Consider the following 21,536-nt stretch of genomic DNA (forward strand, 5'->3'; position numbering starts at 1 on the left):
TGTCATGGAAGGAGGTGTGCCTTGTCTTTGTCTCTATAGTAATTGTGTCTGTTTTTCTGTGATTATGTAGAAGGTGTAGCTAACTATAAAACTCAAATTCAGTCTAGAAATTAGGAAGTTGAGAGCTGCAGTTGACAGCAGTAATGTTAGAAATATGGTTGATGACTAGATTGAGAAAACCTGCCAAATTTACCAAGAGGTTTATGATGTGCTGCAAGTCTGCTAGCTTTATTCTTGACATCTACAACAGTATCAGTGTACTAAGGACTGTAAGCAAATGTGTGAAGACAATCTAAGCAGTTCAGGAACAATGGTATGTTTCCAAGACCTCTGCCAAATTGTTGTTTCCATTTAACACACAATATTGTGATGACTGTCCCACTATCTTCTTCAGGTGCTGTGAGTTTTGCTGTGTACTCACAGACTTGTTGGAGTACAAGCAGCAAGTACACCCAACAGCACAACTCACAGCATGTGAAGAAGATAGCTGAGTCAGTTGTCAAAATATTGTGCATTACATGGAAACAACAAGCCAGGACACTGAGAGGCACAACATCAGTCAAACAGACTGAGAAAATCTGAGAGCCCACAATTCAGGAACAGTCTCAAAAGACAGGGATACAAGTGAAACTTAAGGCAAATAGTAGCCACAATCCTAAAAAGAAAAAGAAGGTCATTCTGCTAGGGAGTAGTCTTGGAGGGAAATGTTGGAACTAGCTCACTACTTCCTGGTTAGTTACGTTCGAGTATAATGACTTTTCTGGAGACTAGAAATCTACTCTCTAGGAATCAGCATAGGTTTCGAAAAAGATGGTCGTGTGAAACCCAGCTCGCGCTATTCGTCCACGAGACTCAGAGGGCCATAGACACGGGTTCACAGGTAGATGCCGTGTTTCTTGACTTCCGCAAGGCGTTCGATACAGTTCCCCACAGTCGTTTAATGAACAAAGTAAGAGCATATGGACTATCAGACCAATTGTGTGATTGGATGGAAGAGTTCCTAGATAACAGAATGCAGCATGTCATTCTCAATGGAGAGAAGTCTTCCGAAGTAAGAGTGATTTGAGGTGTGCCACAGGGGAGTGTCACAGGACCGTTGCTATTCACAATATACTTAAATGACCTTGTGGATGACATTGAAAGTTCACTGAGGCTTTTTGCAGATGATGCTGTGGTGTATCGAGAGGTTGTAACAATGAAAATTGTAGTGAAATGCAGGAGGATCTGCAGCGAATTGACGCATGGTGCAGGGAATGGCAAGTGAATCTCAATGTAGACAAGTGTAATGTGCTGGGAATACATAGAAAGATAGATCCCTTATTATTTAGCTACAAAATAGCAAGTCAGCAACTGGAAGCAGCTAATTCCATAAATTATCTGGGAGTACACATTAGGAGTGGTTTAAAATGGAATGATCATATGAAGTTGATCGTTGGTAAAGCAGATGCCAGACTGAGATTCATTGGAAGAATCCTAAGGAAATGCAATCCGAAAACAAAGGAAGTAGGTTACAGTACGCTTGTTTGCCCACTGCTTGAATACTGCTCAGCAGTGTGGGATCCGTACCAGATAGGGTTGATAGAAGAGATAGAGAAGATCCAATGGAGAGCAGTGCACTTTGTTACAGGATCATTTAGTAATCGCGAAAGCGTTACGGAAATGATAGATAAACTCCAGTGGAAGACTCTCCAGGAGAGACGCTCAGTAGCTCGATACGGGCTTTTGTTAAAGTTTCGAGAACATACCTTCACCGAAGAGTCAAGCAGTATATTGCTCCCTCCTATGTATATGTCACAAAGAGACCATGAGGATAAAATCAGAGAGATAAGAGCCCACACAGAAGCATACCGACAATCCTTCTTTCCATGAACAATATGAGACTGGAATAGAAGGGAGAACCAATAGAGGTACTCAAGGTACCCTCTGCCATACACCGACAGGTGGCTTGCAGAGTATGGATGTAGATGTAGATGTAGAATATAAAGTGACAAGTATTTTCAAGCCATGTGGAGTGCAGGGCAATGTTACCTGTGATTTAGGCTCTCTGAGGAGGTATCTTGGCAAAGAAAATTGTGTTGTGATTATTGGGGCAGAGGTGATGAAACTGTTTGTACCATAACCTTCACTAGTTACTTAGTTTCATGTTCCACAGTTCGTTTTGGATGACAAATCATAATGACCTGGTATGAGTCATTTTACATTCACATTGCATCTTAATATGTAAATATGACTACATGCTGAACATTTATAAATTCTTTCCCCAACTGAAAATTACATCAGATGCATTACTGACAATGCTTCTCACTTTAGCATGAAGTATTCTATCAAACATTTGCATGCAGAACCTCAGAAGTCACTCAAAATGGCAGAGCAATCATAAATTGAAAAGTGAAGGCAGGAAGATTACAGCTCAGCACTATTCATAAGGGAGGATAGAGGCCAAATTAAATTTATGTGGAGACTGCCATTAAGTCAGATTTCTATTGTTTTATTTAAACCAAAAACACAAGAAAAGCCTCTGATCCATCTGTGACTCAACATAAAAATAACGAAAAACAAACCATTTTGTGTCTCAAAAACAAAAATTAAAATCATCTATAACACTATGCAAAATTTACTGTGACTCATGGCTTTTAATGTGCCACTATGAAAAGACCCTGATGAAACTATATTAGTTTTTATCAACTAGCTGCTCCTGCTGTTATTGCCAACAAAGTATGGATGGAAAGAGACCATTGTCAGCTGTTTATGTTGTAAGAGGTAACAATACAGAAAATCAACTTCCAGTCCAATGCCACACAATGTGTCATCACACACACCTTCCAGAAAACTCTTCTCGCATATTGGATACACAAGCCAACATTCTATAAAAAAAATTCTAGTAACTGGATAGCATAGATATTAACACTAGTGCCAGAGCCCTATTACTAGACGTTTTGAACATGGAAAAATCTTACCTGAGCCAGTAATTTACAGAATATATTGGTCTACTCTTATGGCATGAGATTGCACCAAAGTACAGTGTTCAGTCTAGGTCATTGGCAGTGGCTAACTTTGTTTTAAGAGTCAGCAATACAGAAAATCAGTTTACATTTCAGTCCCAGACAACATGTTACCACCCACACCATCCAGAAAACTCTCCTCACTTTTTGGGTACACAACCCACCATTCTACTCAGTGATTCAAAATGTTGCACACAAATTGAAGAAATGAACAGAGGAATCTTAAGTACAACAGCTTTGGAATAGGAGTTATGGTCTTGGGAGTAATCAGGAGCCGGTGAAAACTTTGGGATGTCAGGAACAACAAGAACAATCAGTGCACATGCACTTCAAGTTCAGGAAAGAAAATTTGCTGTTAACTCAACAATATTGTGCATTTTAGGAGCTGTTCAAAGTGGTGACCATCACATTCAATGTGGGCATAACAGTTTCATAGAAAGTTGTTGTGCACTCTAACAAGTACACCAAATATTGCACGAATCTTATTGGATGTAGCAAGTAACCCCATGAGAAGTGATGCTACCTCAGGGACTGGTGTCGTGTACTTGATGCTTTTGGAATGTATCCCTGCCCCCCACCCTCCTATATTAAAAAAAAAGGTGGGGGGCTTCGCTTTTACCCCATTGCCTCAGATATATATCACTGAATACATCACATAGTTGCACAGAAAAATATTCAGGTGCTAGGTATAGTAGCAGTCACATCTGGCAATGCTTGTTATGTGTTATATCCTCTAACAGTTCTGGAAAAACTTATTCGATGAAGACCTTAATCCATTCAATCATGGTGACAGGACATATGGTCTGAACACATGATCGCTGGTAATACCAGCCCATACATTCACTGCAAACCTGTGATGGTGATGGTGTCCCAACGGGATGCAAAGATTGTGCCATGCCCAGCTGTGACTGTTATGGCAGTTAAAGAACTTTTGCAACTGCTCTTCATACAAGAAACACTACATATTACTACATATTACTTGGTTGATGTCTATTCAGTCAACATCTGTTCAGATATAGAGTGCATACAGGCATTGAATTTGATGTGCAATGCGCATTGCCAGTGGCTCTACCACACAAGAAAGTCATGTCTTGCAGTTCTAGCAGTGTGCACTATTTCACTTCACAAAATACTGTGGATACCATGAACACTACCTTTATCTTTGGTAATGTCAGAGTTCACACTTCAAATCCACAGCAATCCTGCAATGCGAGCCCCCTACTTGTCTCTGAGTATGAGAATTAAAGGCAAATGTATGAACACAAAGCATTAACAGCATGACAATAGATGGAATACCGTATAATGAGGTGAATCCAATCAGGTGGTGTGAATCCAATCTTTTCGCTATTTTTCAACATAAAATTGCATTTTTTAGTGTGTATCCATGAAATGATCGTGTGGCATTGTTGGCCAGGAGGTCCCATCTGGAGAAGTTCGGCCGCCGAGTGCAAGTCTTATTTCAGTTGACGCCAGATTGGACGACTTGCGTGCTGGTGATTAGGATGAAATGATGATGAGGACAACGCAACACCCAGACCTTGAATGGGAAAAATCTCCAATCCCTCTGGGAATCAAACCACCTGGGCCCGCTGCATGGGAGGCAAGCATGTTACCATCCAGCTAAGCAGGCGGACAGTAACCCAGAAATCCTACGACAACATAGAATTCCTTATAAATGATCTGAACACTATCAAATCAGGGAAAGTTGAGCATCAACAAGGCTTCAGAACAATATGCAGTTCCTTACACAACATTAAATGACAAACTCAATAAGAGATACAGATGTAAAGTGGAAGGCCAACCAGCATTAACCAATAATGTGGAAAATTATCTGGTTGAAGGAATGTTGTGTTGTGCAAAATCGGGATTTTCTTTGAGGAATAATGATGTTAGGGACTTCTTAACTGAGCAGGGCAAAATAAAGAAAGATTTCATAAAAACCGATCTGTTCTTGAGTGGGTAGACTCTTTTCTGGAAAGAAATAAGGAACTAACTCTTAGAGTAAGTGAAATGTAAGGAAGGCAAGGGCAGCAGTTCCCTGGAAAACAATGAGTGATTGTTTTAAGAACCTTGAAGTGTCCGTTAATGGTGTCCCTCCCTCCAGAATTATAAAATATGATGAGATCAACTTTCTTGAGTATACAAAATTGTTAAGGCTTTCGTGGCCACTTGTCGACAAACTGCCTACTGGCTTCTGTCTCGGGTTCTTCGGCTGAAGTTCATCTAATGATTTTTCTGACGTTTCGCCAGCATGAGTGGCTGGCATTGTCAAAGCTTCACCCTCCATTGCCGGTGGTGAACTGGAGGCGAGCTCGCGGCCGCAGACTATATGTACCTGGCGCGCCAACGTCCGACGGCTTCTCCGCGATCATTTCCGGCGCGGTTCTCCTCTTGCTACCTGCGACGGTCGTTCGCTGCAGTACGGGAAGCCAGGATCCGTTTACCTTAAGGCTTTCCTCTTTCTTGTTGAAACTGTGTGCATGTTTTTGGATTTCTACAGCTTCTCTGAACAAGCGCGTGTGATAGTGCTTCTCTACAGCCAGAACTTCCGTGTCGGCGAATTTTATTACGTGGTCGGTCTCATTCAGTGCGTGCTCTGCCACGGCCGATTTCTCCACCTGCCCCAACCTGCAATGTCGCTTATGCTATTTGATCCTGGTGTTAATGGATCGTCCAGTCATTCCGACATAAACTTTTCCGCATGTGCAAGGTATACGGTATATTCCCGACATTGCAAGTGTCTCTTTTCTCCTTCGCCAATCTAAGACACTCTTTGATCTTTCTTGTCGGTTTGAAAATCGTCTTTACGCCGTGTTTGCGCAATATACGGCCGATTCTGTCCGTCACTCTGGGAATGTATGGCAGAAAGGCCGTACCCGACATTTCTTTTTCTGGTTCCTTACTTCGCCGAGTGTTTGGCTCTGTTACACTTCTAATGTAATTTGTGGAGTAGCCATTGCTCCTCAGAACAGTTTCCAGGTGTTGCATTTCTCATTTGAGGTGTTGAGGCTGACATATTCGTCCTGCTCTCGTTACGAGTGTACTAATCATGCCTCTTTTCTGGCTCGGGTGGTGGTTTGACAGTTTGTGCAGGTATCGGTCCATGTGTGTCGGTTTTCGATACACGCTGTGTCCCAGGTTTTCGCCGTCCCTTGTGACCAGCACATCTAGAAATGGCAGTTTCTTGTCCTTTTCTACTTCCATGGTAAATGTTATGTTGACATGGAGGCTGTTCAAGTGTCTCAGGAATTCACCGAGCTGTTCTTCACCATGGCTCCACACCACGAAAGTATCATCGACGTACCTGTACCACACCTTAGGTTTGGAAGTCTCCGAGTCCAGTGCCTGTGCTTCGAATTGTTCCATGAAGAAGTTGGTCACCACTGGACTGAGAGGACTACCCATGGCGATGCCTTCCAGCTGTTCGTAGAAATCGCCATTCCACGTGAAATAGGTCGTGGTGAGACATGCATGGAAGATCTTTTTGATGTCTTGCAGGAACATGGAACCGGTGTGCTCCAGAGCGTCGCTGAGTGGCACTTTCGTAAATAACAAAACGACATCAAAACTGACCAGGATGTCATTTGGCGCAAGTTTGAGTTTCTTCAGCTTCTCAACGAAATGTCCTGAGTCCTTAATGTATGTGTCGGTCTTTCCCACGTGTGGCTGGAGCAGAGAGGCCAAGTGTTTCGCCAGTTTATATGTTGGTGAGCCAGGAGCGCTAACGATCGGTCTCAGTGGAACATTGTTCTTATGGATCTTGGGTAATCCATACAGCCAAGGTGGTAGGGCTTCTGCGTTACGCAGGTTTCTCTGTATGTCCGCCGGCAGAGAAGATGCCTTGATTAATCGATTCGTATTCCGAGTGATACGCTGCGTCGGATCTGCGCTTAGTTTTGGTACGTCATTGGATCTAATAGGTCTCGGATCTTTTGCTCATAATCTTCGGTCTTCATTACGACGGTCGCATTCCCCTTATCGGCAGGCAGTACCAATATACTCTTGTCGGCGTTGAGATTCTTAATGGCTTGTACCTCTTCTTTCTTCAGGTTGCAAGCTGGTGGTTTTGCTCGGCGCAGTATCCTGGCTGTTTCAGTGCGTATTTCCTCTGCCCTTTCACAAGGAAGGGTCCGAATGGCTGCTTCGGTGTTGGCAATGTTGTCCTCCATAGGTATAGTTCTCGGGATGATAGCGAAATTCCCTCCTTTTTGAAGAACAGACACTTCCTCTTCGGTCAATTGTCGTTCAGTGAGGTTGACCACTGTGTGTGACATGGCGGGAATCGCCTTGTCGGTCTACTTCCGGCATCTTTCAAACTTTTTCTTTTGCCGCTCGGTGCAGCGCTCAAGTTCGTTCTGCATGCTCCTGTGAGTGATGCTGTCGATCTTGTCCCAGTCGTCTCGATGAATTCTGCTACTTAGTTGATAGAAAATGCCCAGAAGTTCCTGATCCGTTCTTGCCAAGTCTCTCCGTGTTGTATGTATTCGCTCACGAAGAAAAGCTCATTCCATTCTGTCGTAGATATGATGTGCTTGGGCGGTGGTGAATAGGCGCTTACATCTCAAGAACTTCGGTGTAGCACATTCATCTCGGCACCGTGACAGAAGGGCGAGAGAGGACATCAGTCGCGCTTTCTTCTTCCGTCGTTGGTCAAGGCGTCGGTACAATCTGCAAATCTCCTCCCCGTAGAGGCGTAATACAAAATTGTTAAGGCTTTTGTGGCCACTTGTCGACAAACTGCCTATTGGCTTCTGTCTCGGGTTCTTCGGCCGAAGTTCATCTAATGATTTTTCTGACATTTCGCCAGCACGAGTGGCTGGCATTGTCAAAGCTTCACTCTCCATTGCCGGTGGTGAACTGGAGGCGAGCTCGCAGCCGCAGACTATATGTACCTGGCGCGCCAACGTCCAAGGGCTTCTCCGTGGTCATTTCCGGTGCAGTTCTCCTCTTGCTGCCTGCGACGGTCATTCGCTGCAGTACGGAAAGTCAAGATCCATTTACCTTAAGGCTTTCCTCTTTCTTGTTGAAACTGTTCGCGTGTTTTTGGATTTCTGCAGCTTCTCTGAACAAGCGCGTGTGATAGTGCTTCTCTACAGTCAGAACTTCCATGTCGGCGAATTTTATTACGTGGTCGCTCTCATTCAGTGCGTGCTCTGCCACGGCCGATTTCTCCACCTGCCCCAACCTGCAATGTCGCTTATGCTCTTTGATCCTGGTGTTAATGGATCGTCCAGTCATTCCGACATAAACTTTTCTGCATGTGCAAGGTATACGGTATATTCCCGACATTGCAAGTGGGTCTCTTTTCTCCTTCGCCGATCTAAGACACTCTTTGATCTTCTTTGTCGGTTTGAAAATCGTCTTTACGCCGTGTTTGCGCAATATACGGCCGATTCTGTCCGTCACTCCGGGAATGTATGGCAGAAAGGCCGTACCCGACATTTCTTTTTCTGGTTCCTTACTTCGCCGAGTGTTTGGCTCTGTTACACTTCTAATGTAATTTGTGGAGTAGCCATTGCTCCTCAGAACAGTTTCCAGGTGTTGCATTTCTCGTTTGAGGTGTTGAGGCTGACATATTCGTCCTGCTCTCGTTACGAGCGTACTAATCATGCCTCTTTTCTGGCTCGGGTGGTGGTTTGACAGTTTGTGCAGGTATCGGTCCATGTGTGTCAGTTGTCGATACACGCTGTGTCCCAGGTTTTTGCCGTCCCTTGTGACCAGCACATCTAGAAATGGCAGTTTCTTGTCCTTTTCTACTTCCATGGTAAATGTTATGTTGGCATGGAGGCTGTTCAAGTGTCTCAGGAATTCAGAATGTAGAACAGCACAAGTCCAATGAAAATGGAGGAATGGATAAGAAGAAGGAAAGATGGCTAAGAATTAAATAAAAATGGTTTCACCATAGTGAAATTTCCTACAAAAAAAAGGTTCGGTTTTCTTATTGGTAAAATTGATAACATCTCTAAAGACATTTACGAATTATCAACAATGTATGGAAAAGAGAGATTCCTACTTACCATAAAGATGACATGTTAAGTTGCAGACAGGTGCAGTTAAAAGACATTTGCACTTTAGTTTTCGACCACAGCCCACATCAGAAAAAGGAACAGAAACACACACACATTCATCCATACAAGCATGCACACATGATTGCCATCTCCGGCAGCTTGGTCCAAATTCTGGTCCAAGCTGCCAGAGATGGTAGTCACATGTGCATGATGTGTGCTTGCTTGTGTGAATGAATGTATGTATGTTTCTCTTTCTTTTTCCAACAAAGGCTGTGGCCTAAAGCTGAAGTATGTCTTTTAATTATGCCTGTCTGGAACTTAATGTGTCATCTTTATGTAAGTAGCAATCTATCATTTCCTCACATTGTTGATATTCCAACCTGGAATTGTTTGACATGTATTAAATGACATCACTGAGAAAGAAAGTTCTTGATGGTAGCATTTACTTTGTCTTTATGGAAAATGAAGATGTGACTGAGGCAGAAAGGGATCAAATTATTAAAGAAGTTGTGCCAGAACATAGAAGCTGAGGTAAATATATATTTCAAGAGATATATGATTACGATATTGAGTAAATATCTTTCACATTGACAATGTCATGAACTTACTGAAATGGAAATTTGTTTGACAATTTGCATTTTTAAAGCAGTAATGTTGGAATTAATATTACTATAAAAACTTGTTTCAGCTAGAAAATCTAAAGTATTGTTGTAAATACACCAATATATTTTTTGAAATGCAAAATAGTGATCACATTCTCTGCTCTGGAAGTCTAATACCTGCCATCATGTGATGTACCAACAGTGAAGTATAGATGAGGTGGCATTAGAGTATGGGAGTGTTTTTCATAGTTACAGTGTGCTCCCCTTATTGCACTTAAGAAAACACTAAATGCAGAAGGACATGAACAAATTTTTCAGCATTCTGTGTAGTCCATACAGTAGAGGAACAGTTTAGAGACAATAATTGTATCACTTACCGAATAACAGAAACATTGAGTCGATGACAGCAATACACAAAAAAAGACAGAAAACTTGCCACCTTTTGGACTATCCTTTCTCAAGCTAGAGTACACACACACACACACACACACACACACACACACTTGTATCCCTACACAGTGCAGCATGGATGCACAATACCAGGAGTGCAGTTTGGCAGGTGGAGTAGTGTGGGGTGGTGGGGAGTTCACACCTCCATAAATTATCTTACCTACTGAGATACTACTACTGCCTTGGAGCACCATTACCTATCAACACCCATCCCATTCACAGTGAAGCCCCTTGTCAACCCCTCATAGCACCCAGACTCTGCCTAGTTGACCTTTCCAAATTGCTATGTCCTCCAAAACTCCCTCTCAGTCTTCCACAATATCCAGAACCTAAAAAAAAACCAAAACATTGTTGTTAATGATTTAAGTGAAAACACCAGACCTATCTTTCAGCCCCATACCCAAGTTTAACTGTGTTGGACTCAACTGATACCTACTCACCTTTTCCTAGTTCCTACAGTGGAAGCACTTCTTTGCCACAATTCCCTCCAACTGCAGCCAACTGAAGTCCAACATTGAAACTTGCCTCTCCCAGTTTGTACTACCTTACAACAGTAACTGTCTCCCTCCCCCCTACCACCACCACCCCATGGTCACTTTCCAGGCATTTTGTACTTCCAATTTGGTCTCACTATCCTTTCTAAGAACACTAATATTTCATCAGAAGAAAGGAGACCATACAACCTTACAACAGATACTCCCTGCAGACAAAGGCTCCACCACTGTTGTGATGAACTGCAGTGACTATCTGATGAAAGGCTTCCACCAGCTGTCTGACTCCTCCCCCAAATCCCTCAGTATGGAAACCAACATCACATCCACAGAAAGAACCACAATCCACCACCTAAATCTGATCCCTACCTTATAATCTATCCATCAACAAAAGAGCCACCACTGCTGTTATGATTCACAGGGATTACCTGGTGGATGGTCTCAGTCAGCTGTCAGACACATCCAACAAGTCCTGCTACAGTTATCCTATTTGAAAAATCTGGTGTAATCTCCAGTCACTCCTCAAATCTATAGGTCCATCCCAGAACTCCTGACCTGAGTTTATCACTCCCCTCACCTTTGCCAAACCCCAGACTCCTGCCTTCTACCCACTTTCCGAAATACATAAGCCCAACCACCAGGATATCATATTATGGCTTAATACTGTGCCTTACATAGAAAATCTCTGTCCTGACCTCAAAAAGATGGTTAGTATTTGTTCTGTAAGTCAGAAGAACAATTAACATTATAGTGATAGCACAACCCTACTAGAATAACACAATTGTCTTATCAGTTGAGCAGAGACGCCAAAATTAAACAAGACTGCATAGTAACCATATGTTCTCATTAGTTAACACTGTCTCTGATGGCAATTGATTATCACTTGTCCTGGTAGGTCACTGTTGAAATCTGACACAGTCAGTCACTATTGGGTACCGTTTCGTACACAATGGTAAGGATAGGTCAGTTACAAAGTTGTGCAACAGCTATTGTTGTAGGGAGGCTGGACAGGAGCAGAAATGATTAGTGAACACGTAAATACAGAAAACAGAAGTTTTATTTAACTTGTAGCTTTCTCCGCACATTGTGAAGAAACTTTACAAAAGAATAAACAGCAATAAAGCCCAGCTATTATAAGAAAAGTGTCATGTAGTTTGGGGCTCCTGCTACTGATGGGAGTGAACTGTCAAAGACTGACTAAGACTAAAGACTGCAACTGAGACTGTGCCACATAGCTGCCAACAGCCATCCTATGTTGTGGTGGCAGGGACACTGAAGGCACAGCTCAGCAGGTGCACATCATTGGATCCACAGGGTCCCCGTGGCACTGCTATTGGTGTCTGTTAGAAATATGTGTTTCCATTGCCAACTGTGATGTTTCAGTAGGGATGGTATTGACCTATGATACCACAACCACATCATGCACAGAAAAAGTAATTAAAATGCAATTTTAAAGTGAAATGATAATTAAATAGACACCCTAGCTGCAAACAGGCGTTGATGTACTTCATTGGGGACATGTTGAAAATGTGTGCCCCGACCACACAGTTACCGTGGATGACCATGCAGCTTTGCTAGAAATGAAATGATAATTAAATGGACACCCTAGCTGCATGGTCATCCATGGTAACTGTTCTTTCGGGAACAGATACTACTGTCATATATAGTTAAAATATGGCTTCCCGGTCATTGACCTTCTTGTGCGAACGCACACGCTATGCCCGAACTCGTACGGGACTTGGTAGATTAATCTGCCACGAGTAATGAGTATGATGGGCAAACATCTATTAGGCGCACTACGAATGTAGTGGTGTGGACATCTTGGGAATGTGGATCTCACGGGGAGCGTGCAAGGGATAAGTCCCTGCAGACGCACTATCCTCTGTGCCTGCGGTGGCTCAGATGGATAGAGCGTCTGCCATGTAAGCAGGAGATCCCAGGTTCGAGTCCCGATCGGGGCATACATTTTCAACATGTCCCCAATGAAGTACATCAACACCTGTTTGCAGCTAGGGTGTCCATTTAATTATCATTTCATTTCTAGCAAAGCTGCATGGTCATCCACAGTAACTGTTCTTTCGGGAAAAGATACTACCGTCATATATAAAATGCAATTTCACTGAGTTATTAAATAAGAAATGACAGGACATGAAATTCGACCTGAGCATTGAAAATTTTGCTGAACTGTCATCTCTGACAAATTGACTGCAGTGAACGTTCCTGTATCAACTGTCAATAGTTGCTGCTTCTAAGATTTCTGATCGCAAACTGCTTCTAAGATTTCTGATCACAGACTGCAGAATGGAACTTAAATGGTCTTATAAAGATTGGTGTACAAATTATTATTTTGTAAACTACATAATACTTCGAAAATTGGCTAGGCTAAATTTAGCTGTTTTGAATGAACTGCAACTTTTTCCTAAATTTTGGCTTATAAAAAATGTTATTGGTTAGAAATTTAGAAGATTATTTGGATATTATTATGCTTCCATGATGTGAATCTCTTTGTTTATAAATTTAACCATCATATTGAAAATCATAGTAAATTACATGAAATAATTGATTAGTCAGACAATTAATTAGTGCTGTATGTCATATTGGACAGAAGAATTAAGTTAATGAAAGTAGGTAGCTGAAGGTCAGAATGTAACAGTGATTAAGGGCAAAATCTGCAGTGGAAATTTGGAAGTAGCTCATAACTTCAACTTTAATTATTTCAGAAGAGAAATAGTTTCATGTAATTTAAAATACATTTTTGGGAAATTGGAATTCTTAGCTTTAGAATGGTGTGGGTCATTATATTGGATTCTGCCAATTAGCACATAGGATTTTTCTACTTCTTGAATTGTAGTATTATCTTTAATCAACTATAACTTTTAATTAATATAATCTATAGAAAAATTACTGGTGTGAATTGAATCAGTGCAATGAGAAAAATAAGCTGAAAAATGAATTCAATTTAACTTTGCCTGATAACTGATTTGCAGGCTTTCATGTACCTATCACATGTCACATAAACAACTGTATCAAACAATGGAAAATCCAGGACTGACTGTAACAATATTATAAAAAGGAAAGTAGCCACTCACCATATAGCAGAGATGCTGAGTCGCAGCTAGCACAACAAAAAGACTGTCACAAATAAAGCTTTTCGCCATTAAGGCCTTCGTCAACAATAGATGACACATGACCTGAAATGAGAAATATCTTCTCCTCCCCTCCCACCGTGGGAGCTGTCCACCCAACTTACACAAATGCTTGTCTATCCCTGTTCCACCTCTACTTACAATCCCTTGCCCTATGGCTCACGTTCTTGTAGAGGACCTATATGCAAGACCTGTTCCCTACACCCTTCCACCATTGCCACCTACTTCAGTCCAGTCACAGGCATTTCCTACTCCATCAAAGGTCACCTATGAAAGCAGCCATGTAGTCTACTAATTTAGCTACAACCACTTTGTTTCATTCTATGTGGGCATGACCGCTAACAGACTGTCAGCCTTCATGAATGGTGATCACCACTGCTAAACATGGCACACAACATGATGTACATGATTTCAATGACAGCTTCACAGGCCATGCCAACTGGATTTTTCTGTCACCACTACTGAATTTGTTAAAAAACAATACATGCAATACAATACAGCATAATGCCTAACTACACTATTATAAATGTAATACATGAGGGTCAATCAATAAATAAAACTGAATATTCAGAATTATTAAGTATCTTTATTGATAAAAACTTGAACGGGAAATCAAATGTCATATATTTCCTTAAATGTCAAAGATTTTCAAATTTTACATTACAGATAATATTAGGTTTCAGACATGAAAAGTCAAAAGGTTGACTTAATTTCTTATTTTCATTCATTAATGTCTTATGGGAGCATATACTGGGGTAACTCATCATTGAGAAAAAAAGTGTTCATTGTACAGAAGCATGTAATGTGGATAATATGTGGTATCAGTTGGCCATACTGACATCAGCCTCATAGTAAATTTACTTCCTGATTACATTTGTTCTCAACAACCAATCACAGTTTGAAAACAATAATAACATGCATAAATAAAGCATTAGTAGGAGAAATGATTTAGTGTCCATCACTCAGCCTAGTGTGGCACAGAAAGAGTGAGTTACTCAGCTACAAAAATCTTTGACTTCCCCCCCTTCCCCACCTGCCCCCCCTCCCTCCCCCTCCCCTGTCCAAATGATGTAAGCAGTTTATTACATAACAAGAAAAATCATTATTTAAGAAATAATATAAATAGTCAGCATGTTACCAAATTTTCACTAAGAAAGTGTACTATAATTGTAAAACTGACACATTCCACATCACAGTGAGAGATCAAAATTATGGTCCACAGAATATGTAAATAAATAATTAGCTAACAACCAGACAAACTACAGTATTCTGTTTTAACTAAATAATGTAGATGCGCACTACATTAGTTGGGTAAAACTTCTAAAGAATTTTATATCGCCAGCCATACCTCTGACTTAAAGATATGGTGGCTTGTTTAACCAAACATGCCATTTTCCACATTTCATTATAGTAGATTATTATTTTTGGTAGATCCTTAATGCTATCAGGAGCTGAAAGAGGATATTTTCATAGCTACATGTGTAACAATACTAATAATCATAATAATGGTAAGTTTAGCTTAAAAATTAGGTGAATAAAAGGGTGTGTTCTTAGTTCTGCCTGATCCTGTATCATATTGATTCATGCTCCACTGCTTATTAAGAATTTATTGCATGTTTGGTGCGGAAAACATTTTATACTTCCAAAGGCTCTACAACATGTATAATCTGTAGCGTTATATCCACTACACAATTTGTATACATTTGTATTTATTGTCCCTGTGAACACATTTCGCACATTACTCTGACCAATTCCATTGAATTCTCATTGGCTGTAAAACTGTACGGAATCACCACAATGCCAAGACATCACTACCATCACAGCACATATAGCCACTATATGGCACTAGGAAAGTGGCTCTGTTAACAATGGCTCATTGGTTTCTGAAGACCATGGGTCAAAACACACACAGATAGAGATATTGTCTACGTATAGCTTTAAGAATGGAATTACAGCACATTGTAATGTAATAATCTCTCTGTAAATGCTTATTTTTAATGTCTACAGTAATTAAATATTTTTGTTTTGAGCAGGTCTGCATTTCCATGCTGGTTGGTAGCCAATCTATCCTTTTTGCATGTGGTGCGCTATGGAGGATATTTCATGGTGCTGACAGGCTTCTTCCAGATACTAGCCTGTGTCCTGTGGGCATCAATACGAAATTATCAAGAGCTAGCAATACCTATTGGGAAAGAAGTTCTTGTGACACACTTTGGCTTTCATTTTTGGCTTGTGCTCATTGTAGGTAAGCTATAAACATTTAAATAGTAGTATCTACATTAGGATGGTAATGTTTTGGGCAAGAAAGTGATAAATGAGGAAAGAAGTCATTAGAGACAGAGTACAAGGTAAAACTGTACTGTTTCAACAGAACAGTTCCACCATTTGCTCAATGGAGAAATGAAATGCAGTACTCCCATGTGCATGTTTAAGTATCTCACCACTGTGATACCATATTAGACAGAAGCAGGAGAAAGTAAGAAGAGTATAATATTGGCACAGGTGGGGAATGTGGCCGAAGATGATAAGTAAGTAAATGGTGAGGGGAAGGGTGAATGAGTCAGAAGATGGTGGTTGAAAATGAAGGACTAACAGAGCTTTGGACCAAGGGATTATGGAGATATATTATAGGCTGCCAGTTTCAAAGTGTGCAGTTCAGAGGAGCTTGTGCTAGGAAGGAGGAACTAATGGAACAGAAAATGAAACAACTGTTGAAATCACTGGCGTTATAGGTGTGCATCATGCTCACCGAGTGGGTGGCCAAGTTTTTAGTTGATCAAGAATTGGAAGATGGCCTTTTCTGAATACAGAGAGGTCACATAAGGCTAGCACTGGTAGGTGATTATGTTCCACTGAAACTGTTGCAGGAGAGCAACGGTTTGCCGAGCGATGTGTGGACAAGCATTGTCATGGAGAATGTGTATGCCCTTGCTCAATATTCCTCTTCTCCGGTTATGAATTGCCCGTTTGAGAGACTCTGAAAAAATTCAAATGGGCAATTCAGAACTGGAGAAGAGGAATCTTGAGCAAGGGCGCACATATTCTCCATGACAATGCTCGCACACACATCGCTCGGCAAACTGTTGCTCTCCTGCAACAGTTTCAGTGGAACATAATCATCCACCCACCCTATAGTCCTGACTTGGCGTCCAGTGACTATCTCCTTTCCCTAAGTTAAAAGAACATTTGGCTGGAAAGCGATTCAGCTCTGACAACGAGGCCAAAGAAGAGGTTCATAACTTTCTGAACAGCATGGTGGCGAGCTGGTATGACATGGGCATACAAAACCTAACACTGCGTCTACAAAAATCCGTCAACAGAATTGGTGATTATGTCAAAAAATAGCTAAATGTCAAGCTGTAAACTGATGTAAACCATTGTAGAAATAAACAGGTCTATGTACTTATAAAAGAGTGGGACACCTTACTTTTGGTATTACCCTCGTATGTAGATATGTCAGTACTTTCCTCTCAAACTTTTCTTATCTGTGATACATTTTACAATGTATTAGGAGTTTTGTTCTAGGGTATTATCTCCTTTCGATAGGTTCCTTTTTGATGTGTTTTTAGACAACATGAAGATTATCTGGTTATCTTGCACAGTGATTATGAAGTTTTATTCATATGTTCCTTACTCATTTCATGTTTCTTGAAGAACAGTAATATTTATGATATGTACATATCGGGCAATTGTGGTATGTTCATCTTTTAAACAAAGATCTACATGAGCCACTAATGCTGCGTGCAGTAACTGATTCTAATAGTGGTCTTTTTTTTTTATTTCATGCATCTCTGTGTTGCTGAAACAATGCCCCTGGAGTAGACAAAGTTTCCCAATAATTATTGAGATCTTTGAGAGAGCCAGCCATGACACAACTGTTCCATATGGTGTGCAAGATATTTGAGACAGTGGAAATATCCTCAGACTTCAAGAAGAATGTAACAATTCCAATTCCAAAGAAAGCAGTTGCTGACATGTGAGAATATTAATTGCACAATACTGACGTAAATTATTTACAGAAGACTGGAAAAGCTAATAGAAGCCAATATTGAGGATGATCAATTTATGCTCCAAAGAAATGTAGGAACATGTATGGTAAAACAAAAAAATTACCTGACAAATTATCTTAGAAGCTGGGTTGAAGGAAGGTAAGCCTACATTTCTAGATTTACAGAAAGGTTTTGACAATGTTGACTAGAATACAGTCTTTGAAATTCTGAAGGTACAAGGGTTAAATACAAGAAACAAAATATTATCAACAACTTGTACAGAAACCAGACTGCAGCTGTAAGAGCTGAAGGAAGAGAAGCAGTATTTAAGAAGGGAGTAGGGCAGGGTTGCAGCCTATCTATCTCCAAAGTTATCAATCTGTACATTGACAAGCAATAATGAAAATCAATGATAAGTAATAAAAACCTTGAGGTTAGCCAATGACATTGGAACCACAGCAATCTTGAAAAGTCAGTTGAAACTTTTTTAATAAACTTTCTCAGGATAGTTTACATCTGTCTTCAAGAGTCTGCTAGTTCAGTTCCTTCAGTATCTCTGTGACACACTCTCATGAATCAAACAAACATGTGACCATTCATGCTGCCTTTCTCTGTATATGTTGAATTTCCCCTGTTAGTCCTATTTGTTACAGATCCCACATGCTTGAGCAATTTTCTAGAATGGGTTGCACAAGTGATTTGTAAGCAATCTCCTTTTTGGACTGACTGCACTTCCACAGTATTCTACCAATAAATCATAGACTACCACCCGCTATATTCACAACCGAGCCTATGTGATCATTACATTTCATATCCCTACAAAGTGTTACACCCAAGTATCAGTATGAGTTGGCTGATTCCAACTGTGACCGATTGATAGTATAGTCATATGCTACTATGTTTGTTCGTTCGATAAGCAGTTAGAGACTAATCTAATTTTGTTGTCCGAGTCTTGTGCTAACTCTTTGGTATGGTTACCTAGAAATGGTTGATTCCACTACATTGATAAGCCTCATAACCATAGTTTCCATGTACGTGAAGGAGAATGGTGGGTCTATCACATCAAATGCTTACGTTAAGCCGAGGCATACTCCCATTACATGTCTTTTATCATCTATAAGTTTTGGACTACTATATATACAGTCATATATAGGTGTCTGTTGATTCCTGGCTTTCGAAGTCATGCTTTAGTTGTATTGATGTATAATTTTTGTTAATGAGTTTTGTCATCCTGGTATATATAATACATTCTAATACATTTGAAAAAATGGAGGTCAAAAGTAATTAGGTAATAATTACAGACATTATTTTTCTCTTCTCTGGTTTCATTAGTAAAAAACATAAGAGTTTTTGTGAGGGAGGTTTGGTGATACTAGATTTTGATTTTGTGCATGTTGGTAGTGAAATGGTCTTGTTTAAAATCTTCAGCTATTGTTGTTAAGTAACAGTTGAAGATGTTTGTTGTTTCTGTTGAACTAGCTATTTTCTTATTGTTCTGTGCCAGCACACACTGTTTCAGTTTTAAAAAAATAGTGCCCTACATCCTATCTGATGAAGTCCAGTTTATTTGTTGCATTATCATGATACATTCTTAAGACTGTTGATTTATTTTCTAAAGATGTTTCTTGTAGTATGTGTGTTCATCTATTGGATGTGTTCTTTCCTTACACATTTCATGCAGTATTCGTATTCTCTTGCACAAGGCTCCAGTTCCTTTAATGTTCCAGTTATTTGTTGTTTCTAGATTATGTTCTTTTGTTAGGTCTAATAACATGCATAAAGGAAAGGCCAATACCAAATATAGTACTCTAAAAATAAGGTGAACTTATAATCTACATTTACAGTATGACTGATACATGTCCAATGTTCATTACTTAATAATTCATTAAAGTGTCTCAAGTTTGACTAACTGAAGATTCTTTGTTTCATTTTTAGGCTGTTATTTTTACAGGCTGTTCTTTTAATATCCATTCTGGGAACTGGGCTGTGTGATCACTGAATACTCATTTGACTACTTTTACTGACGCACCTTTCTTATACTTGTTAACGGTTACTTGGTCCAAGGTTTTCTGTTTGGTTGGTGTGACTCTAGTTGGAACATCCACCATTGTTTCAGATTAAATGCTTTAGTTAGGTCTAATAATGTACACTTGTGTTTATTTTCGGCGAGGAAGTCCATGTTTCTGTCACCACAAATGTCTGCCTCACAATTAATTATACTTACTTTAAATGCAATCATTTTTGTTTAGCCTATATCAAGGCTGTCATTGATATTGGATGAAACAGCAAGTTCATTATTAGTAGTCTCAATTTATTTATATCCATGCCACTTTACAGAGGTTTGAACTTCCATCATCAGTCTGATTCATGTGGATTAATAGAACATGTGTGTGTCATGTTACACCTTTTAGTTAACCTGTGGCATTTTCTCCAGCATTCACAGGCTCCTTTTTTCTGTGTGTTACATCACATACACCATCACACTTTCTAACTGTATTAGATTCTAAGTGTCATCTTTTCTCCCACTGTTTTTACAAAGTGTGATGGCATAAGTGATATAACAGGACATAAAAAGTAGCCTGTGACAACTGGAGACAGCATCACAGGTTACCCTTCCCCCCCCCTCCCCCCCTGCCACCAATGTTGTAATGCGACACATATCAACAGGAATTCACCTGGTGTTAGGTAATCTGAAACAAACCATAGAAATAAATAAATTGTGGCTGCTTCCATTCATTGTACTTTCATTTTTTACAAAAATATTTCAAGTGTTCCTAATGGGGAATGGTACACAATTGCAGCTATTACATTTATTTCTGTAACTATTACTGCTGCACTCTCAAAGTCCTTGTCACAAATAAGTGAGGTGATGTTGTTATGCTGTTTGGTTTCTTTCACCCCCTCCCTTTCCAAACCTGGAACAACACACTCAGCGCCGACTGATGAAGCTATCAGTGGTATTCATATCCTATTCTCATCCAATGACAGTGCCCTCAACAACTCATAACCACAGAGCATGTATTGTTAATCTGCTCTGCTTCTCACATATCCAGAACTTCATTAAGCACCCTGTAGTATACAAGGGCCGTTCAGAAAGTAACTGTCTTTCCATCATGGTGCTGGTATTGGTGTGCTACCAGTGTCAAATCTGTATGTCCTCTGATTCAGTAAGCATCCAGCTGTGAAAGTATTAACTTCATGCATTTGCTTCTTATAATAGCAAAACATGAGTGCTGTAATATAAAATTCTGCAAAATGCAAACAATAATAATATTTCTTTCTGTGAAAAATGTTTCAGCAGCAGACATTCATCATTAGTCATGTACTGCATAAGATCCAAATGTTATGAGTGAAGGTGTTGCGCAGCAGTCAGTCCAGTTTCTTAAAAGTGGTTGAATAGACATTCATTATGAATAGAGGGGTGGTAGGGCTTCTGTTGTGAATAATGTTCTTGTCAAGAAAATTTATGAAACAGTTAGTGAAAATTGAAAATTTGCCATCTCTTAACTTTCTGAGAAATTCCCACTAATTTCTCTTATGGTTCTGTATGACGTTGTCTCCATTAACTTAGGCTATGAAAGTTCTGTGTTCAGTAGGTACCAAAATTGCTCACAGAGGTCCATAAACGAAACAAATGGGCTGTGCCTTAGACTTCCTTTCATGCTATGATGCAGAAGGGAAAGTTTTTTTTAAGACAATTTTGATGTTTTGAAACTTGGGTGGCATACATAAAAGCTGAAATGAAACAACAGTCAGTGTCTTGTGGTCATATCAATACTCTATGCAAGGCAGACAAGGTGCACCAAAACTCTGTCATAGAGGTAGGTTATGACTATGGTTTCTTGGAA

At 40.2% G+C, this 21,536-nt stretch overlaps 1 protein-coding gene across 7 annotated transcripts in view; it reads left to right on the forward strand.

The window, feature by feature from the left end:
- LOC126095036 (dual oxidase maturation factor 1-like) overlaps positions 1-21,536 on the forward strand; it is a 112,661-nt gene that overhangs the window by 60,275 nt on the left and 30,850 nt on the right. For all 7 annotated transcript variants that reach the window (XM_049909704.1, XM_049909703.1, XM_049909707.1 and 4 more), the window contains exon 7: positions 15,733-15,944. In XM_049909704.1, coding sequence (XP_049765661.1) covers positions 15,733-15,944 — 212 coding nt within the window. The remainder of the gene's footprint in view (positions 1-15,732; positions 15,945-21,536) is intronic.

This window comes from Schistocerca cancellata, chromosome 8 (assembly GCF_023864275.1).
Source record: "Schistocerca cancellata isolate TAMUIC-IGC-003103 chromosome 8, iqSchCanc2.1, whole genome shotgun sequence".
Classification (NCBI taxonomy): Eukaryota; Metazoa; Arthropoda; class Insecta; order Orthoptera; family Acrididae; genus Schistocerca; species Schistocerca cancellata.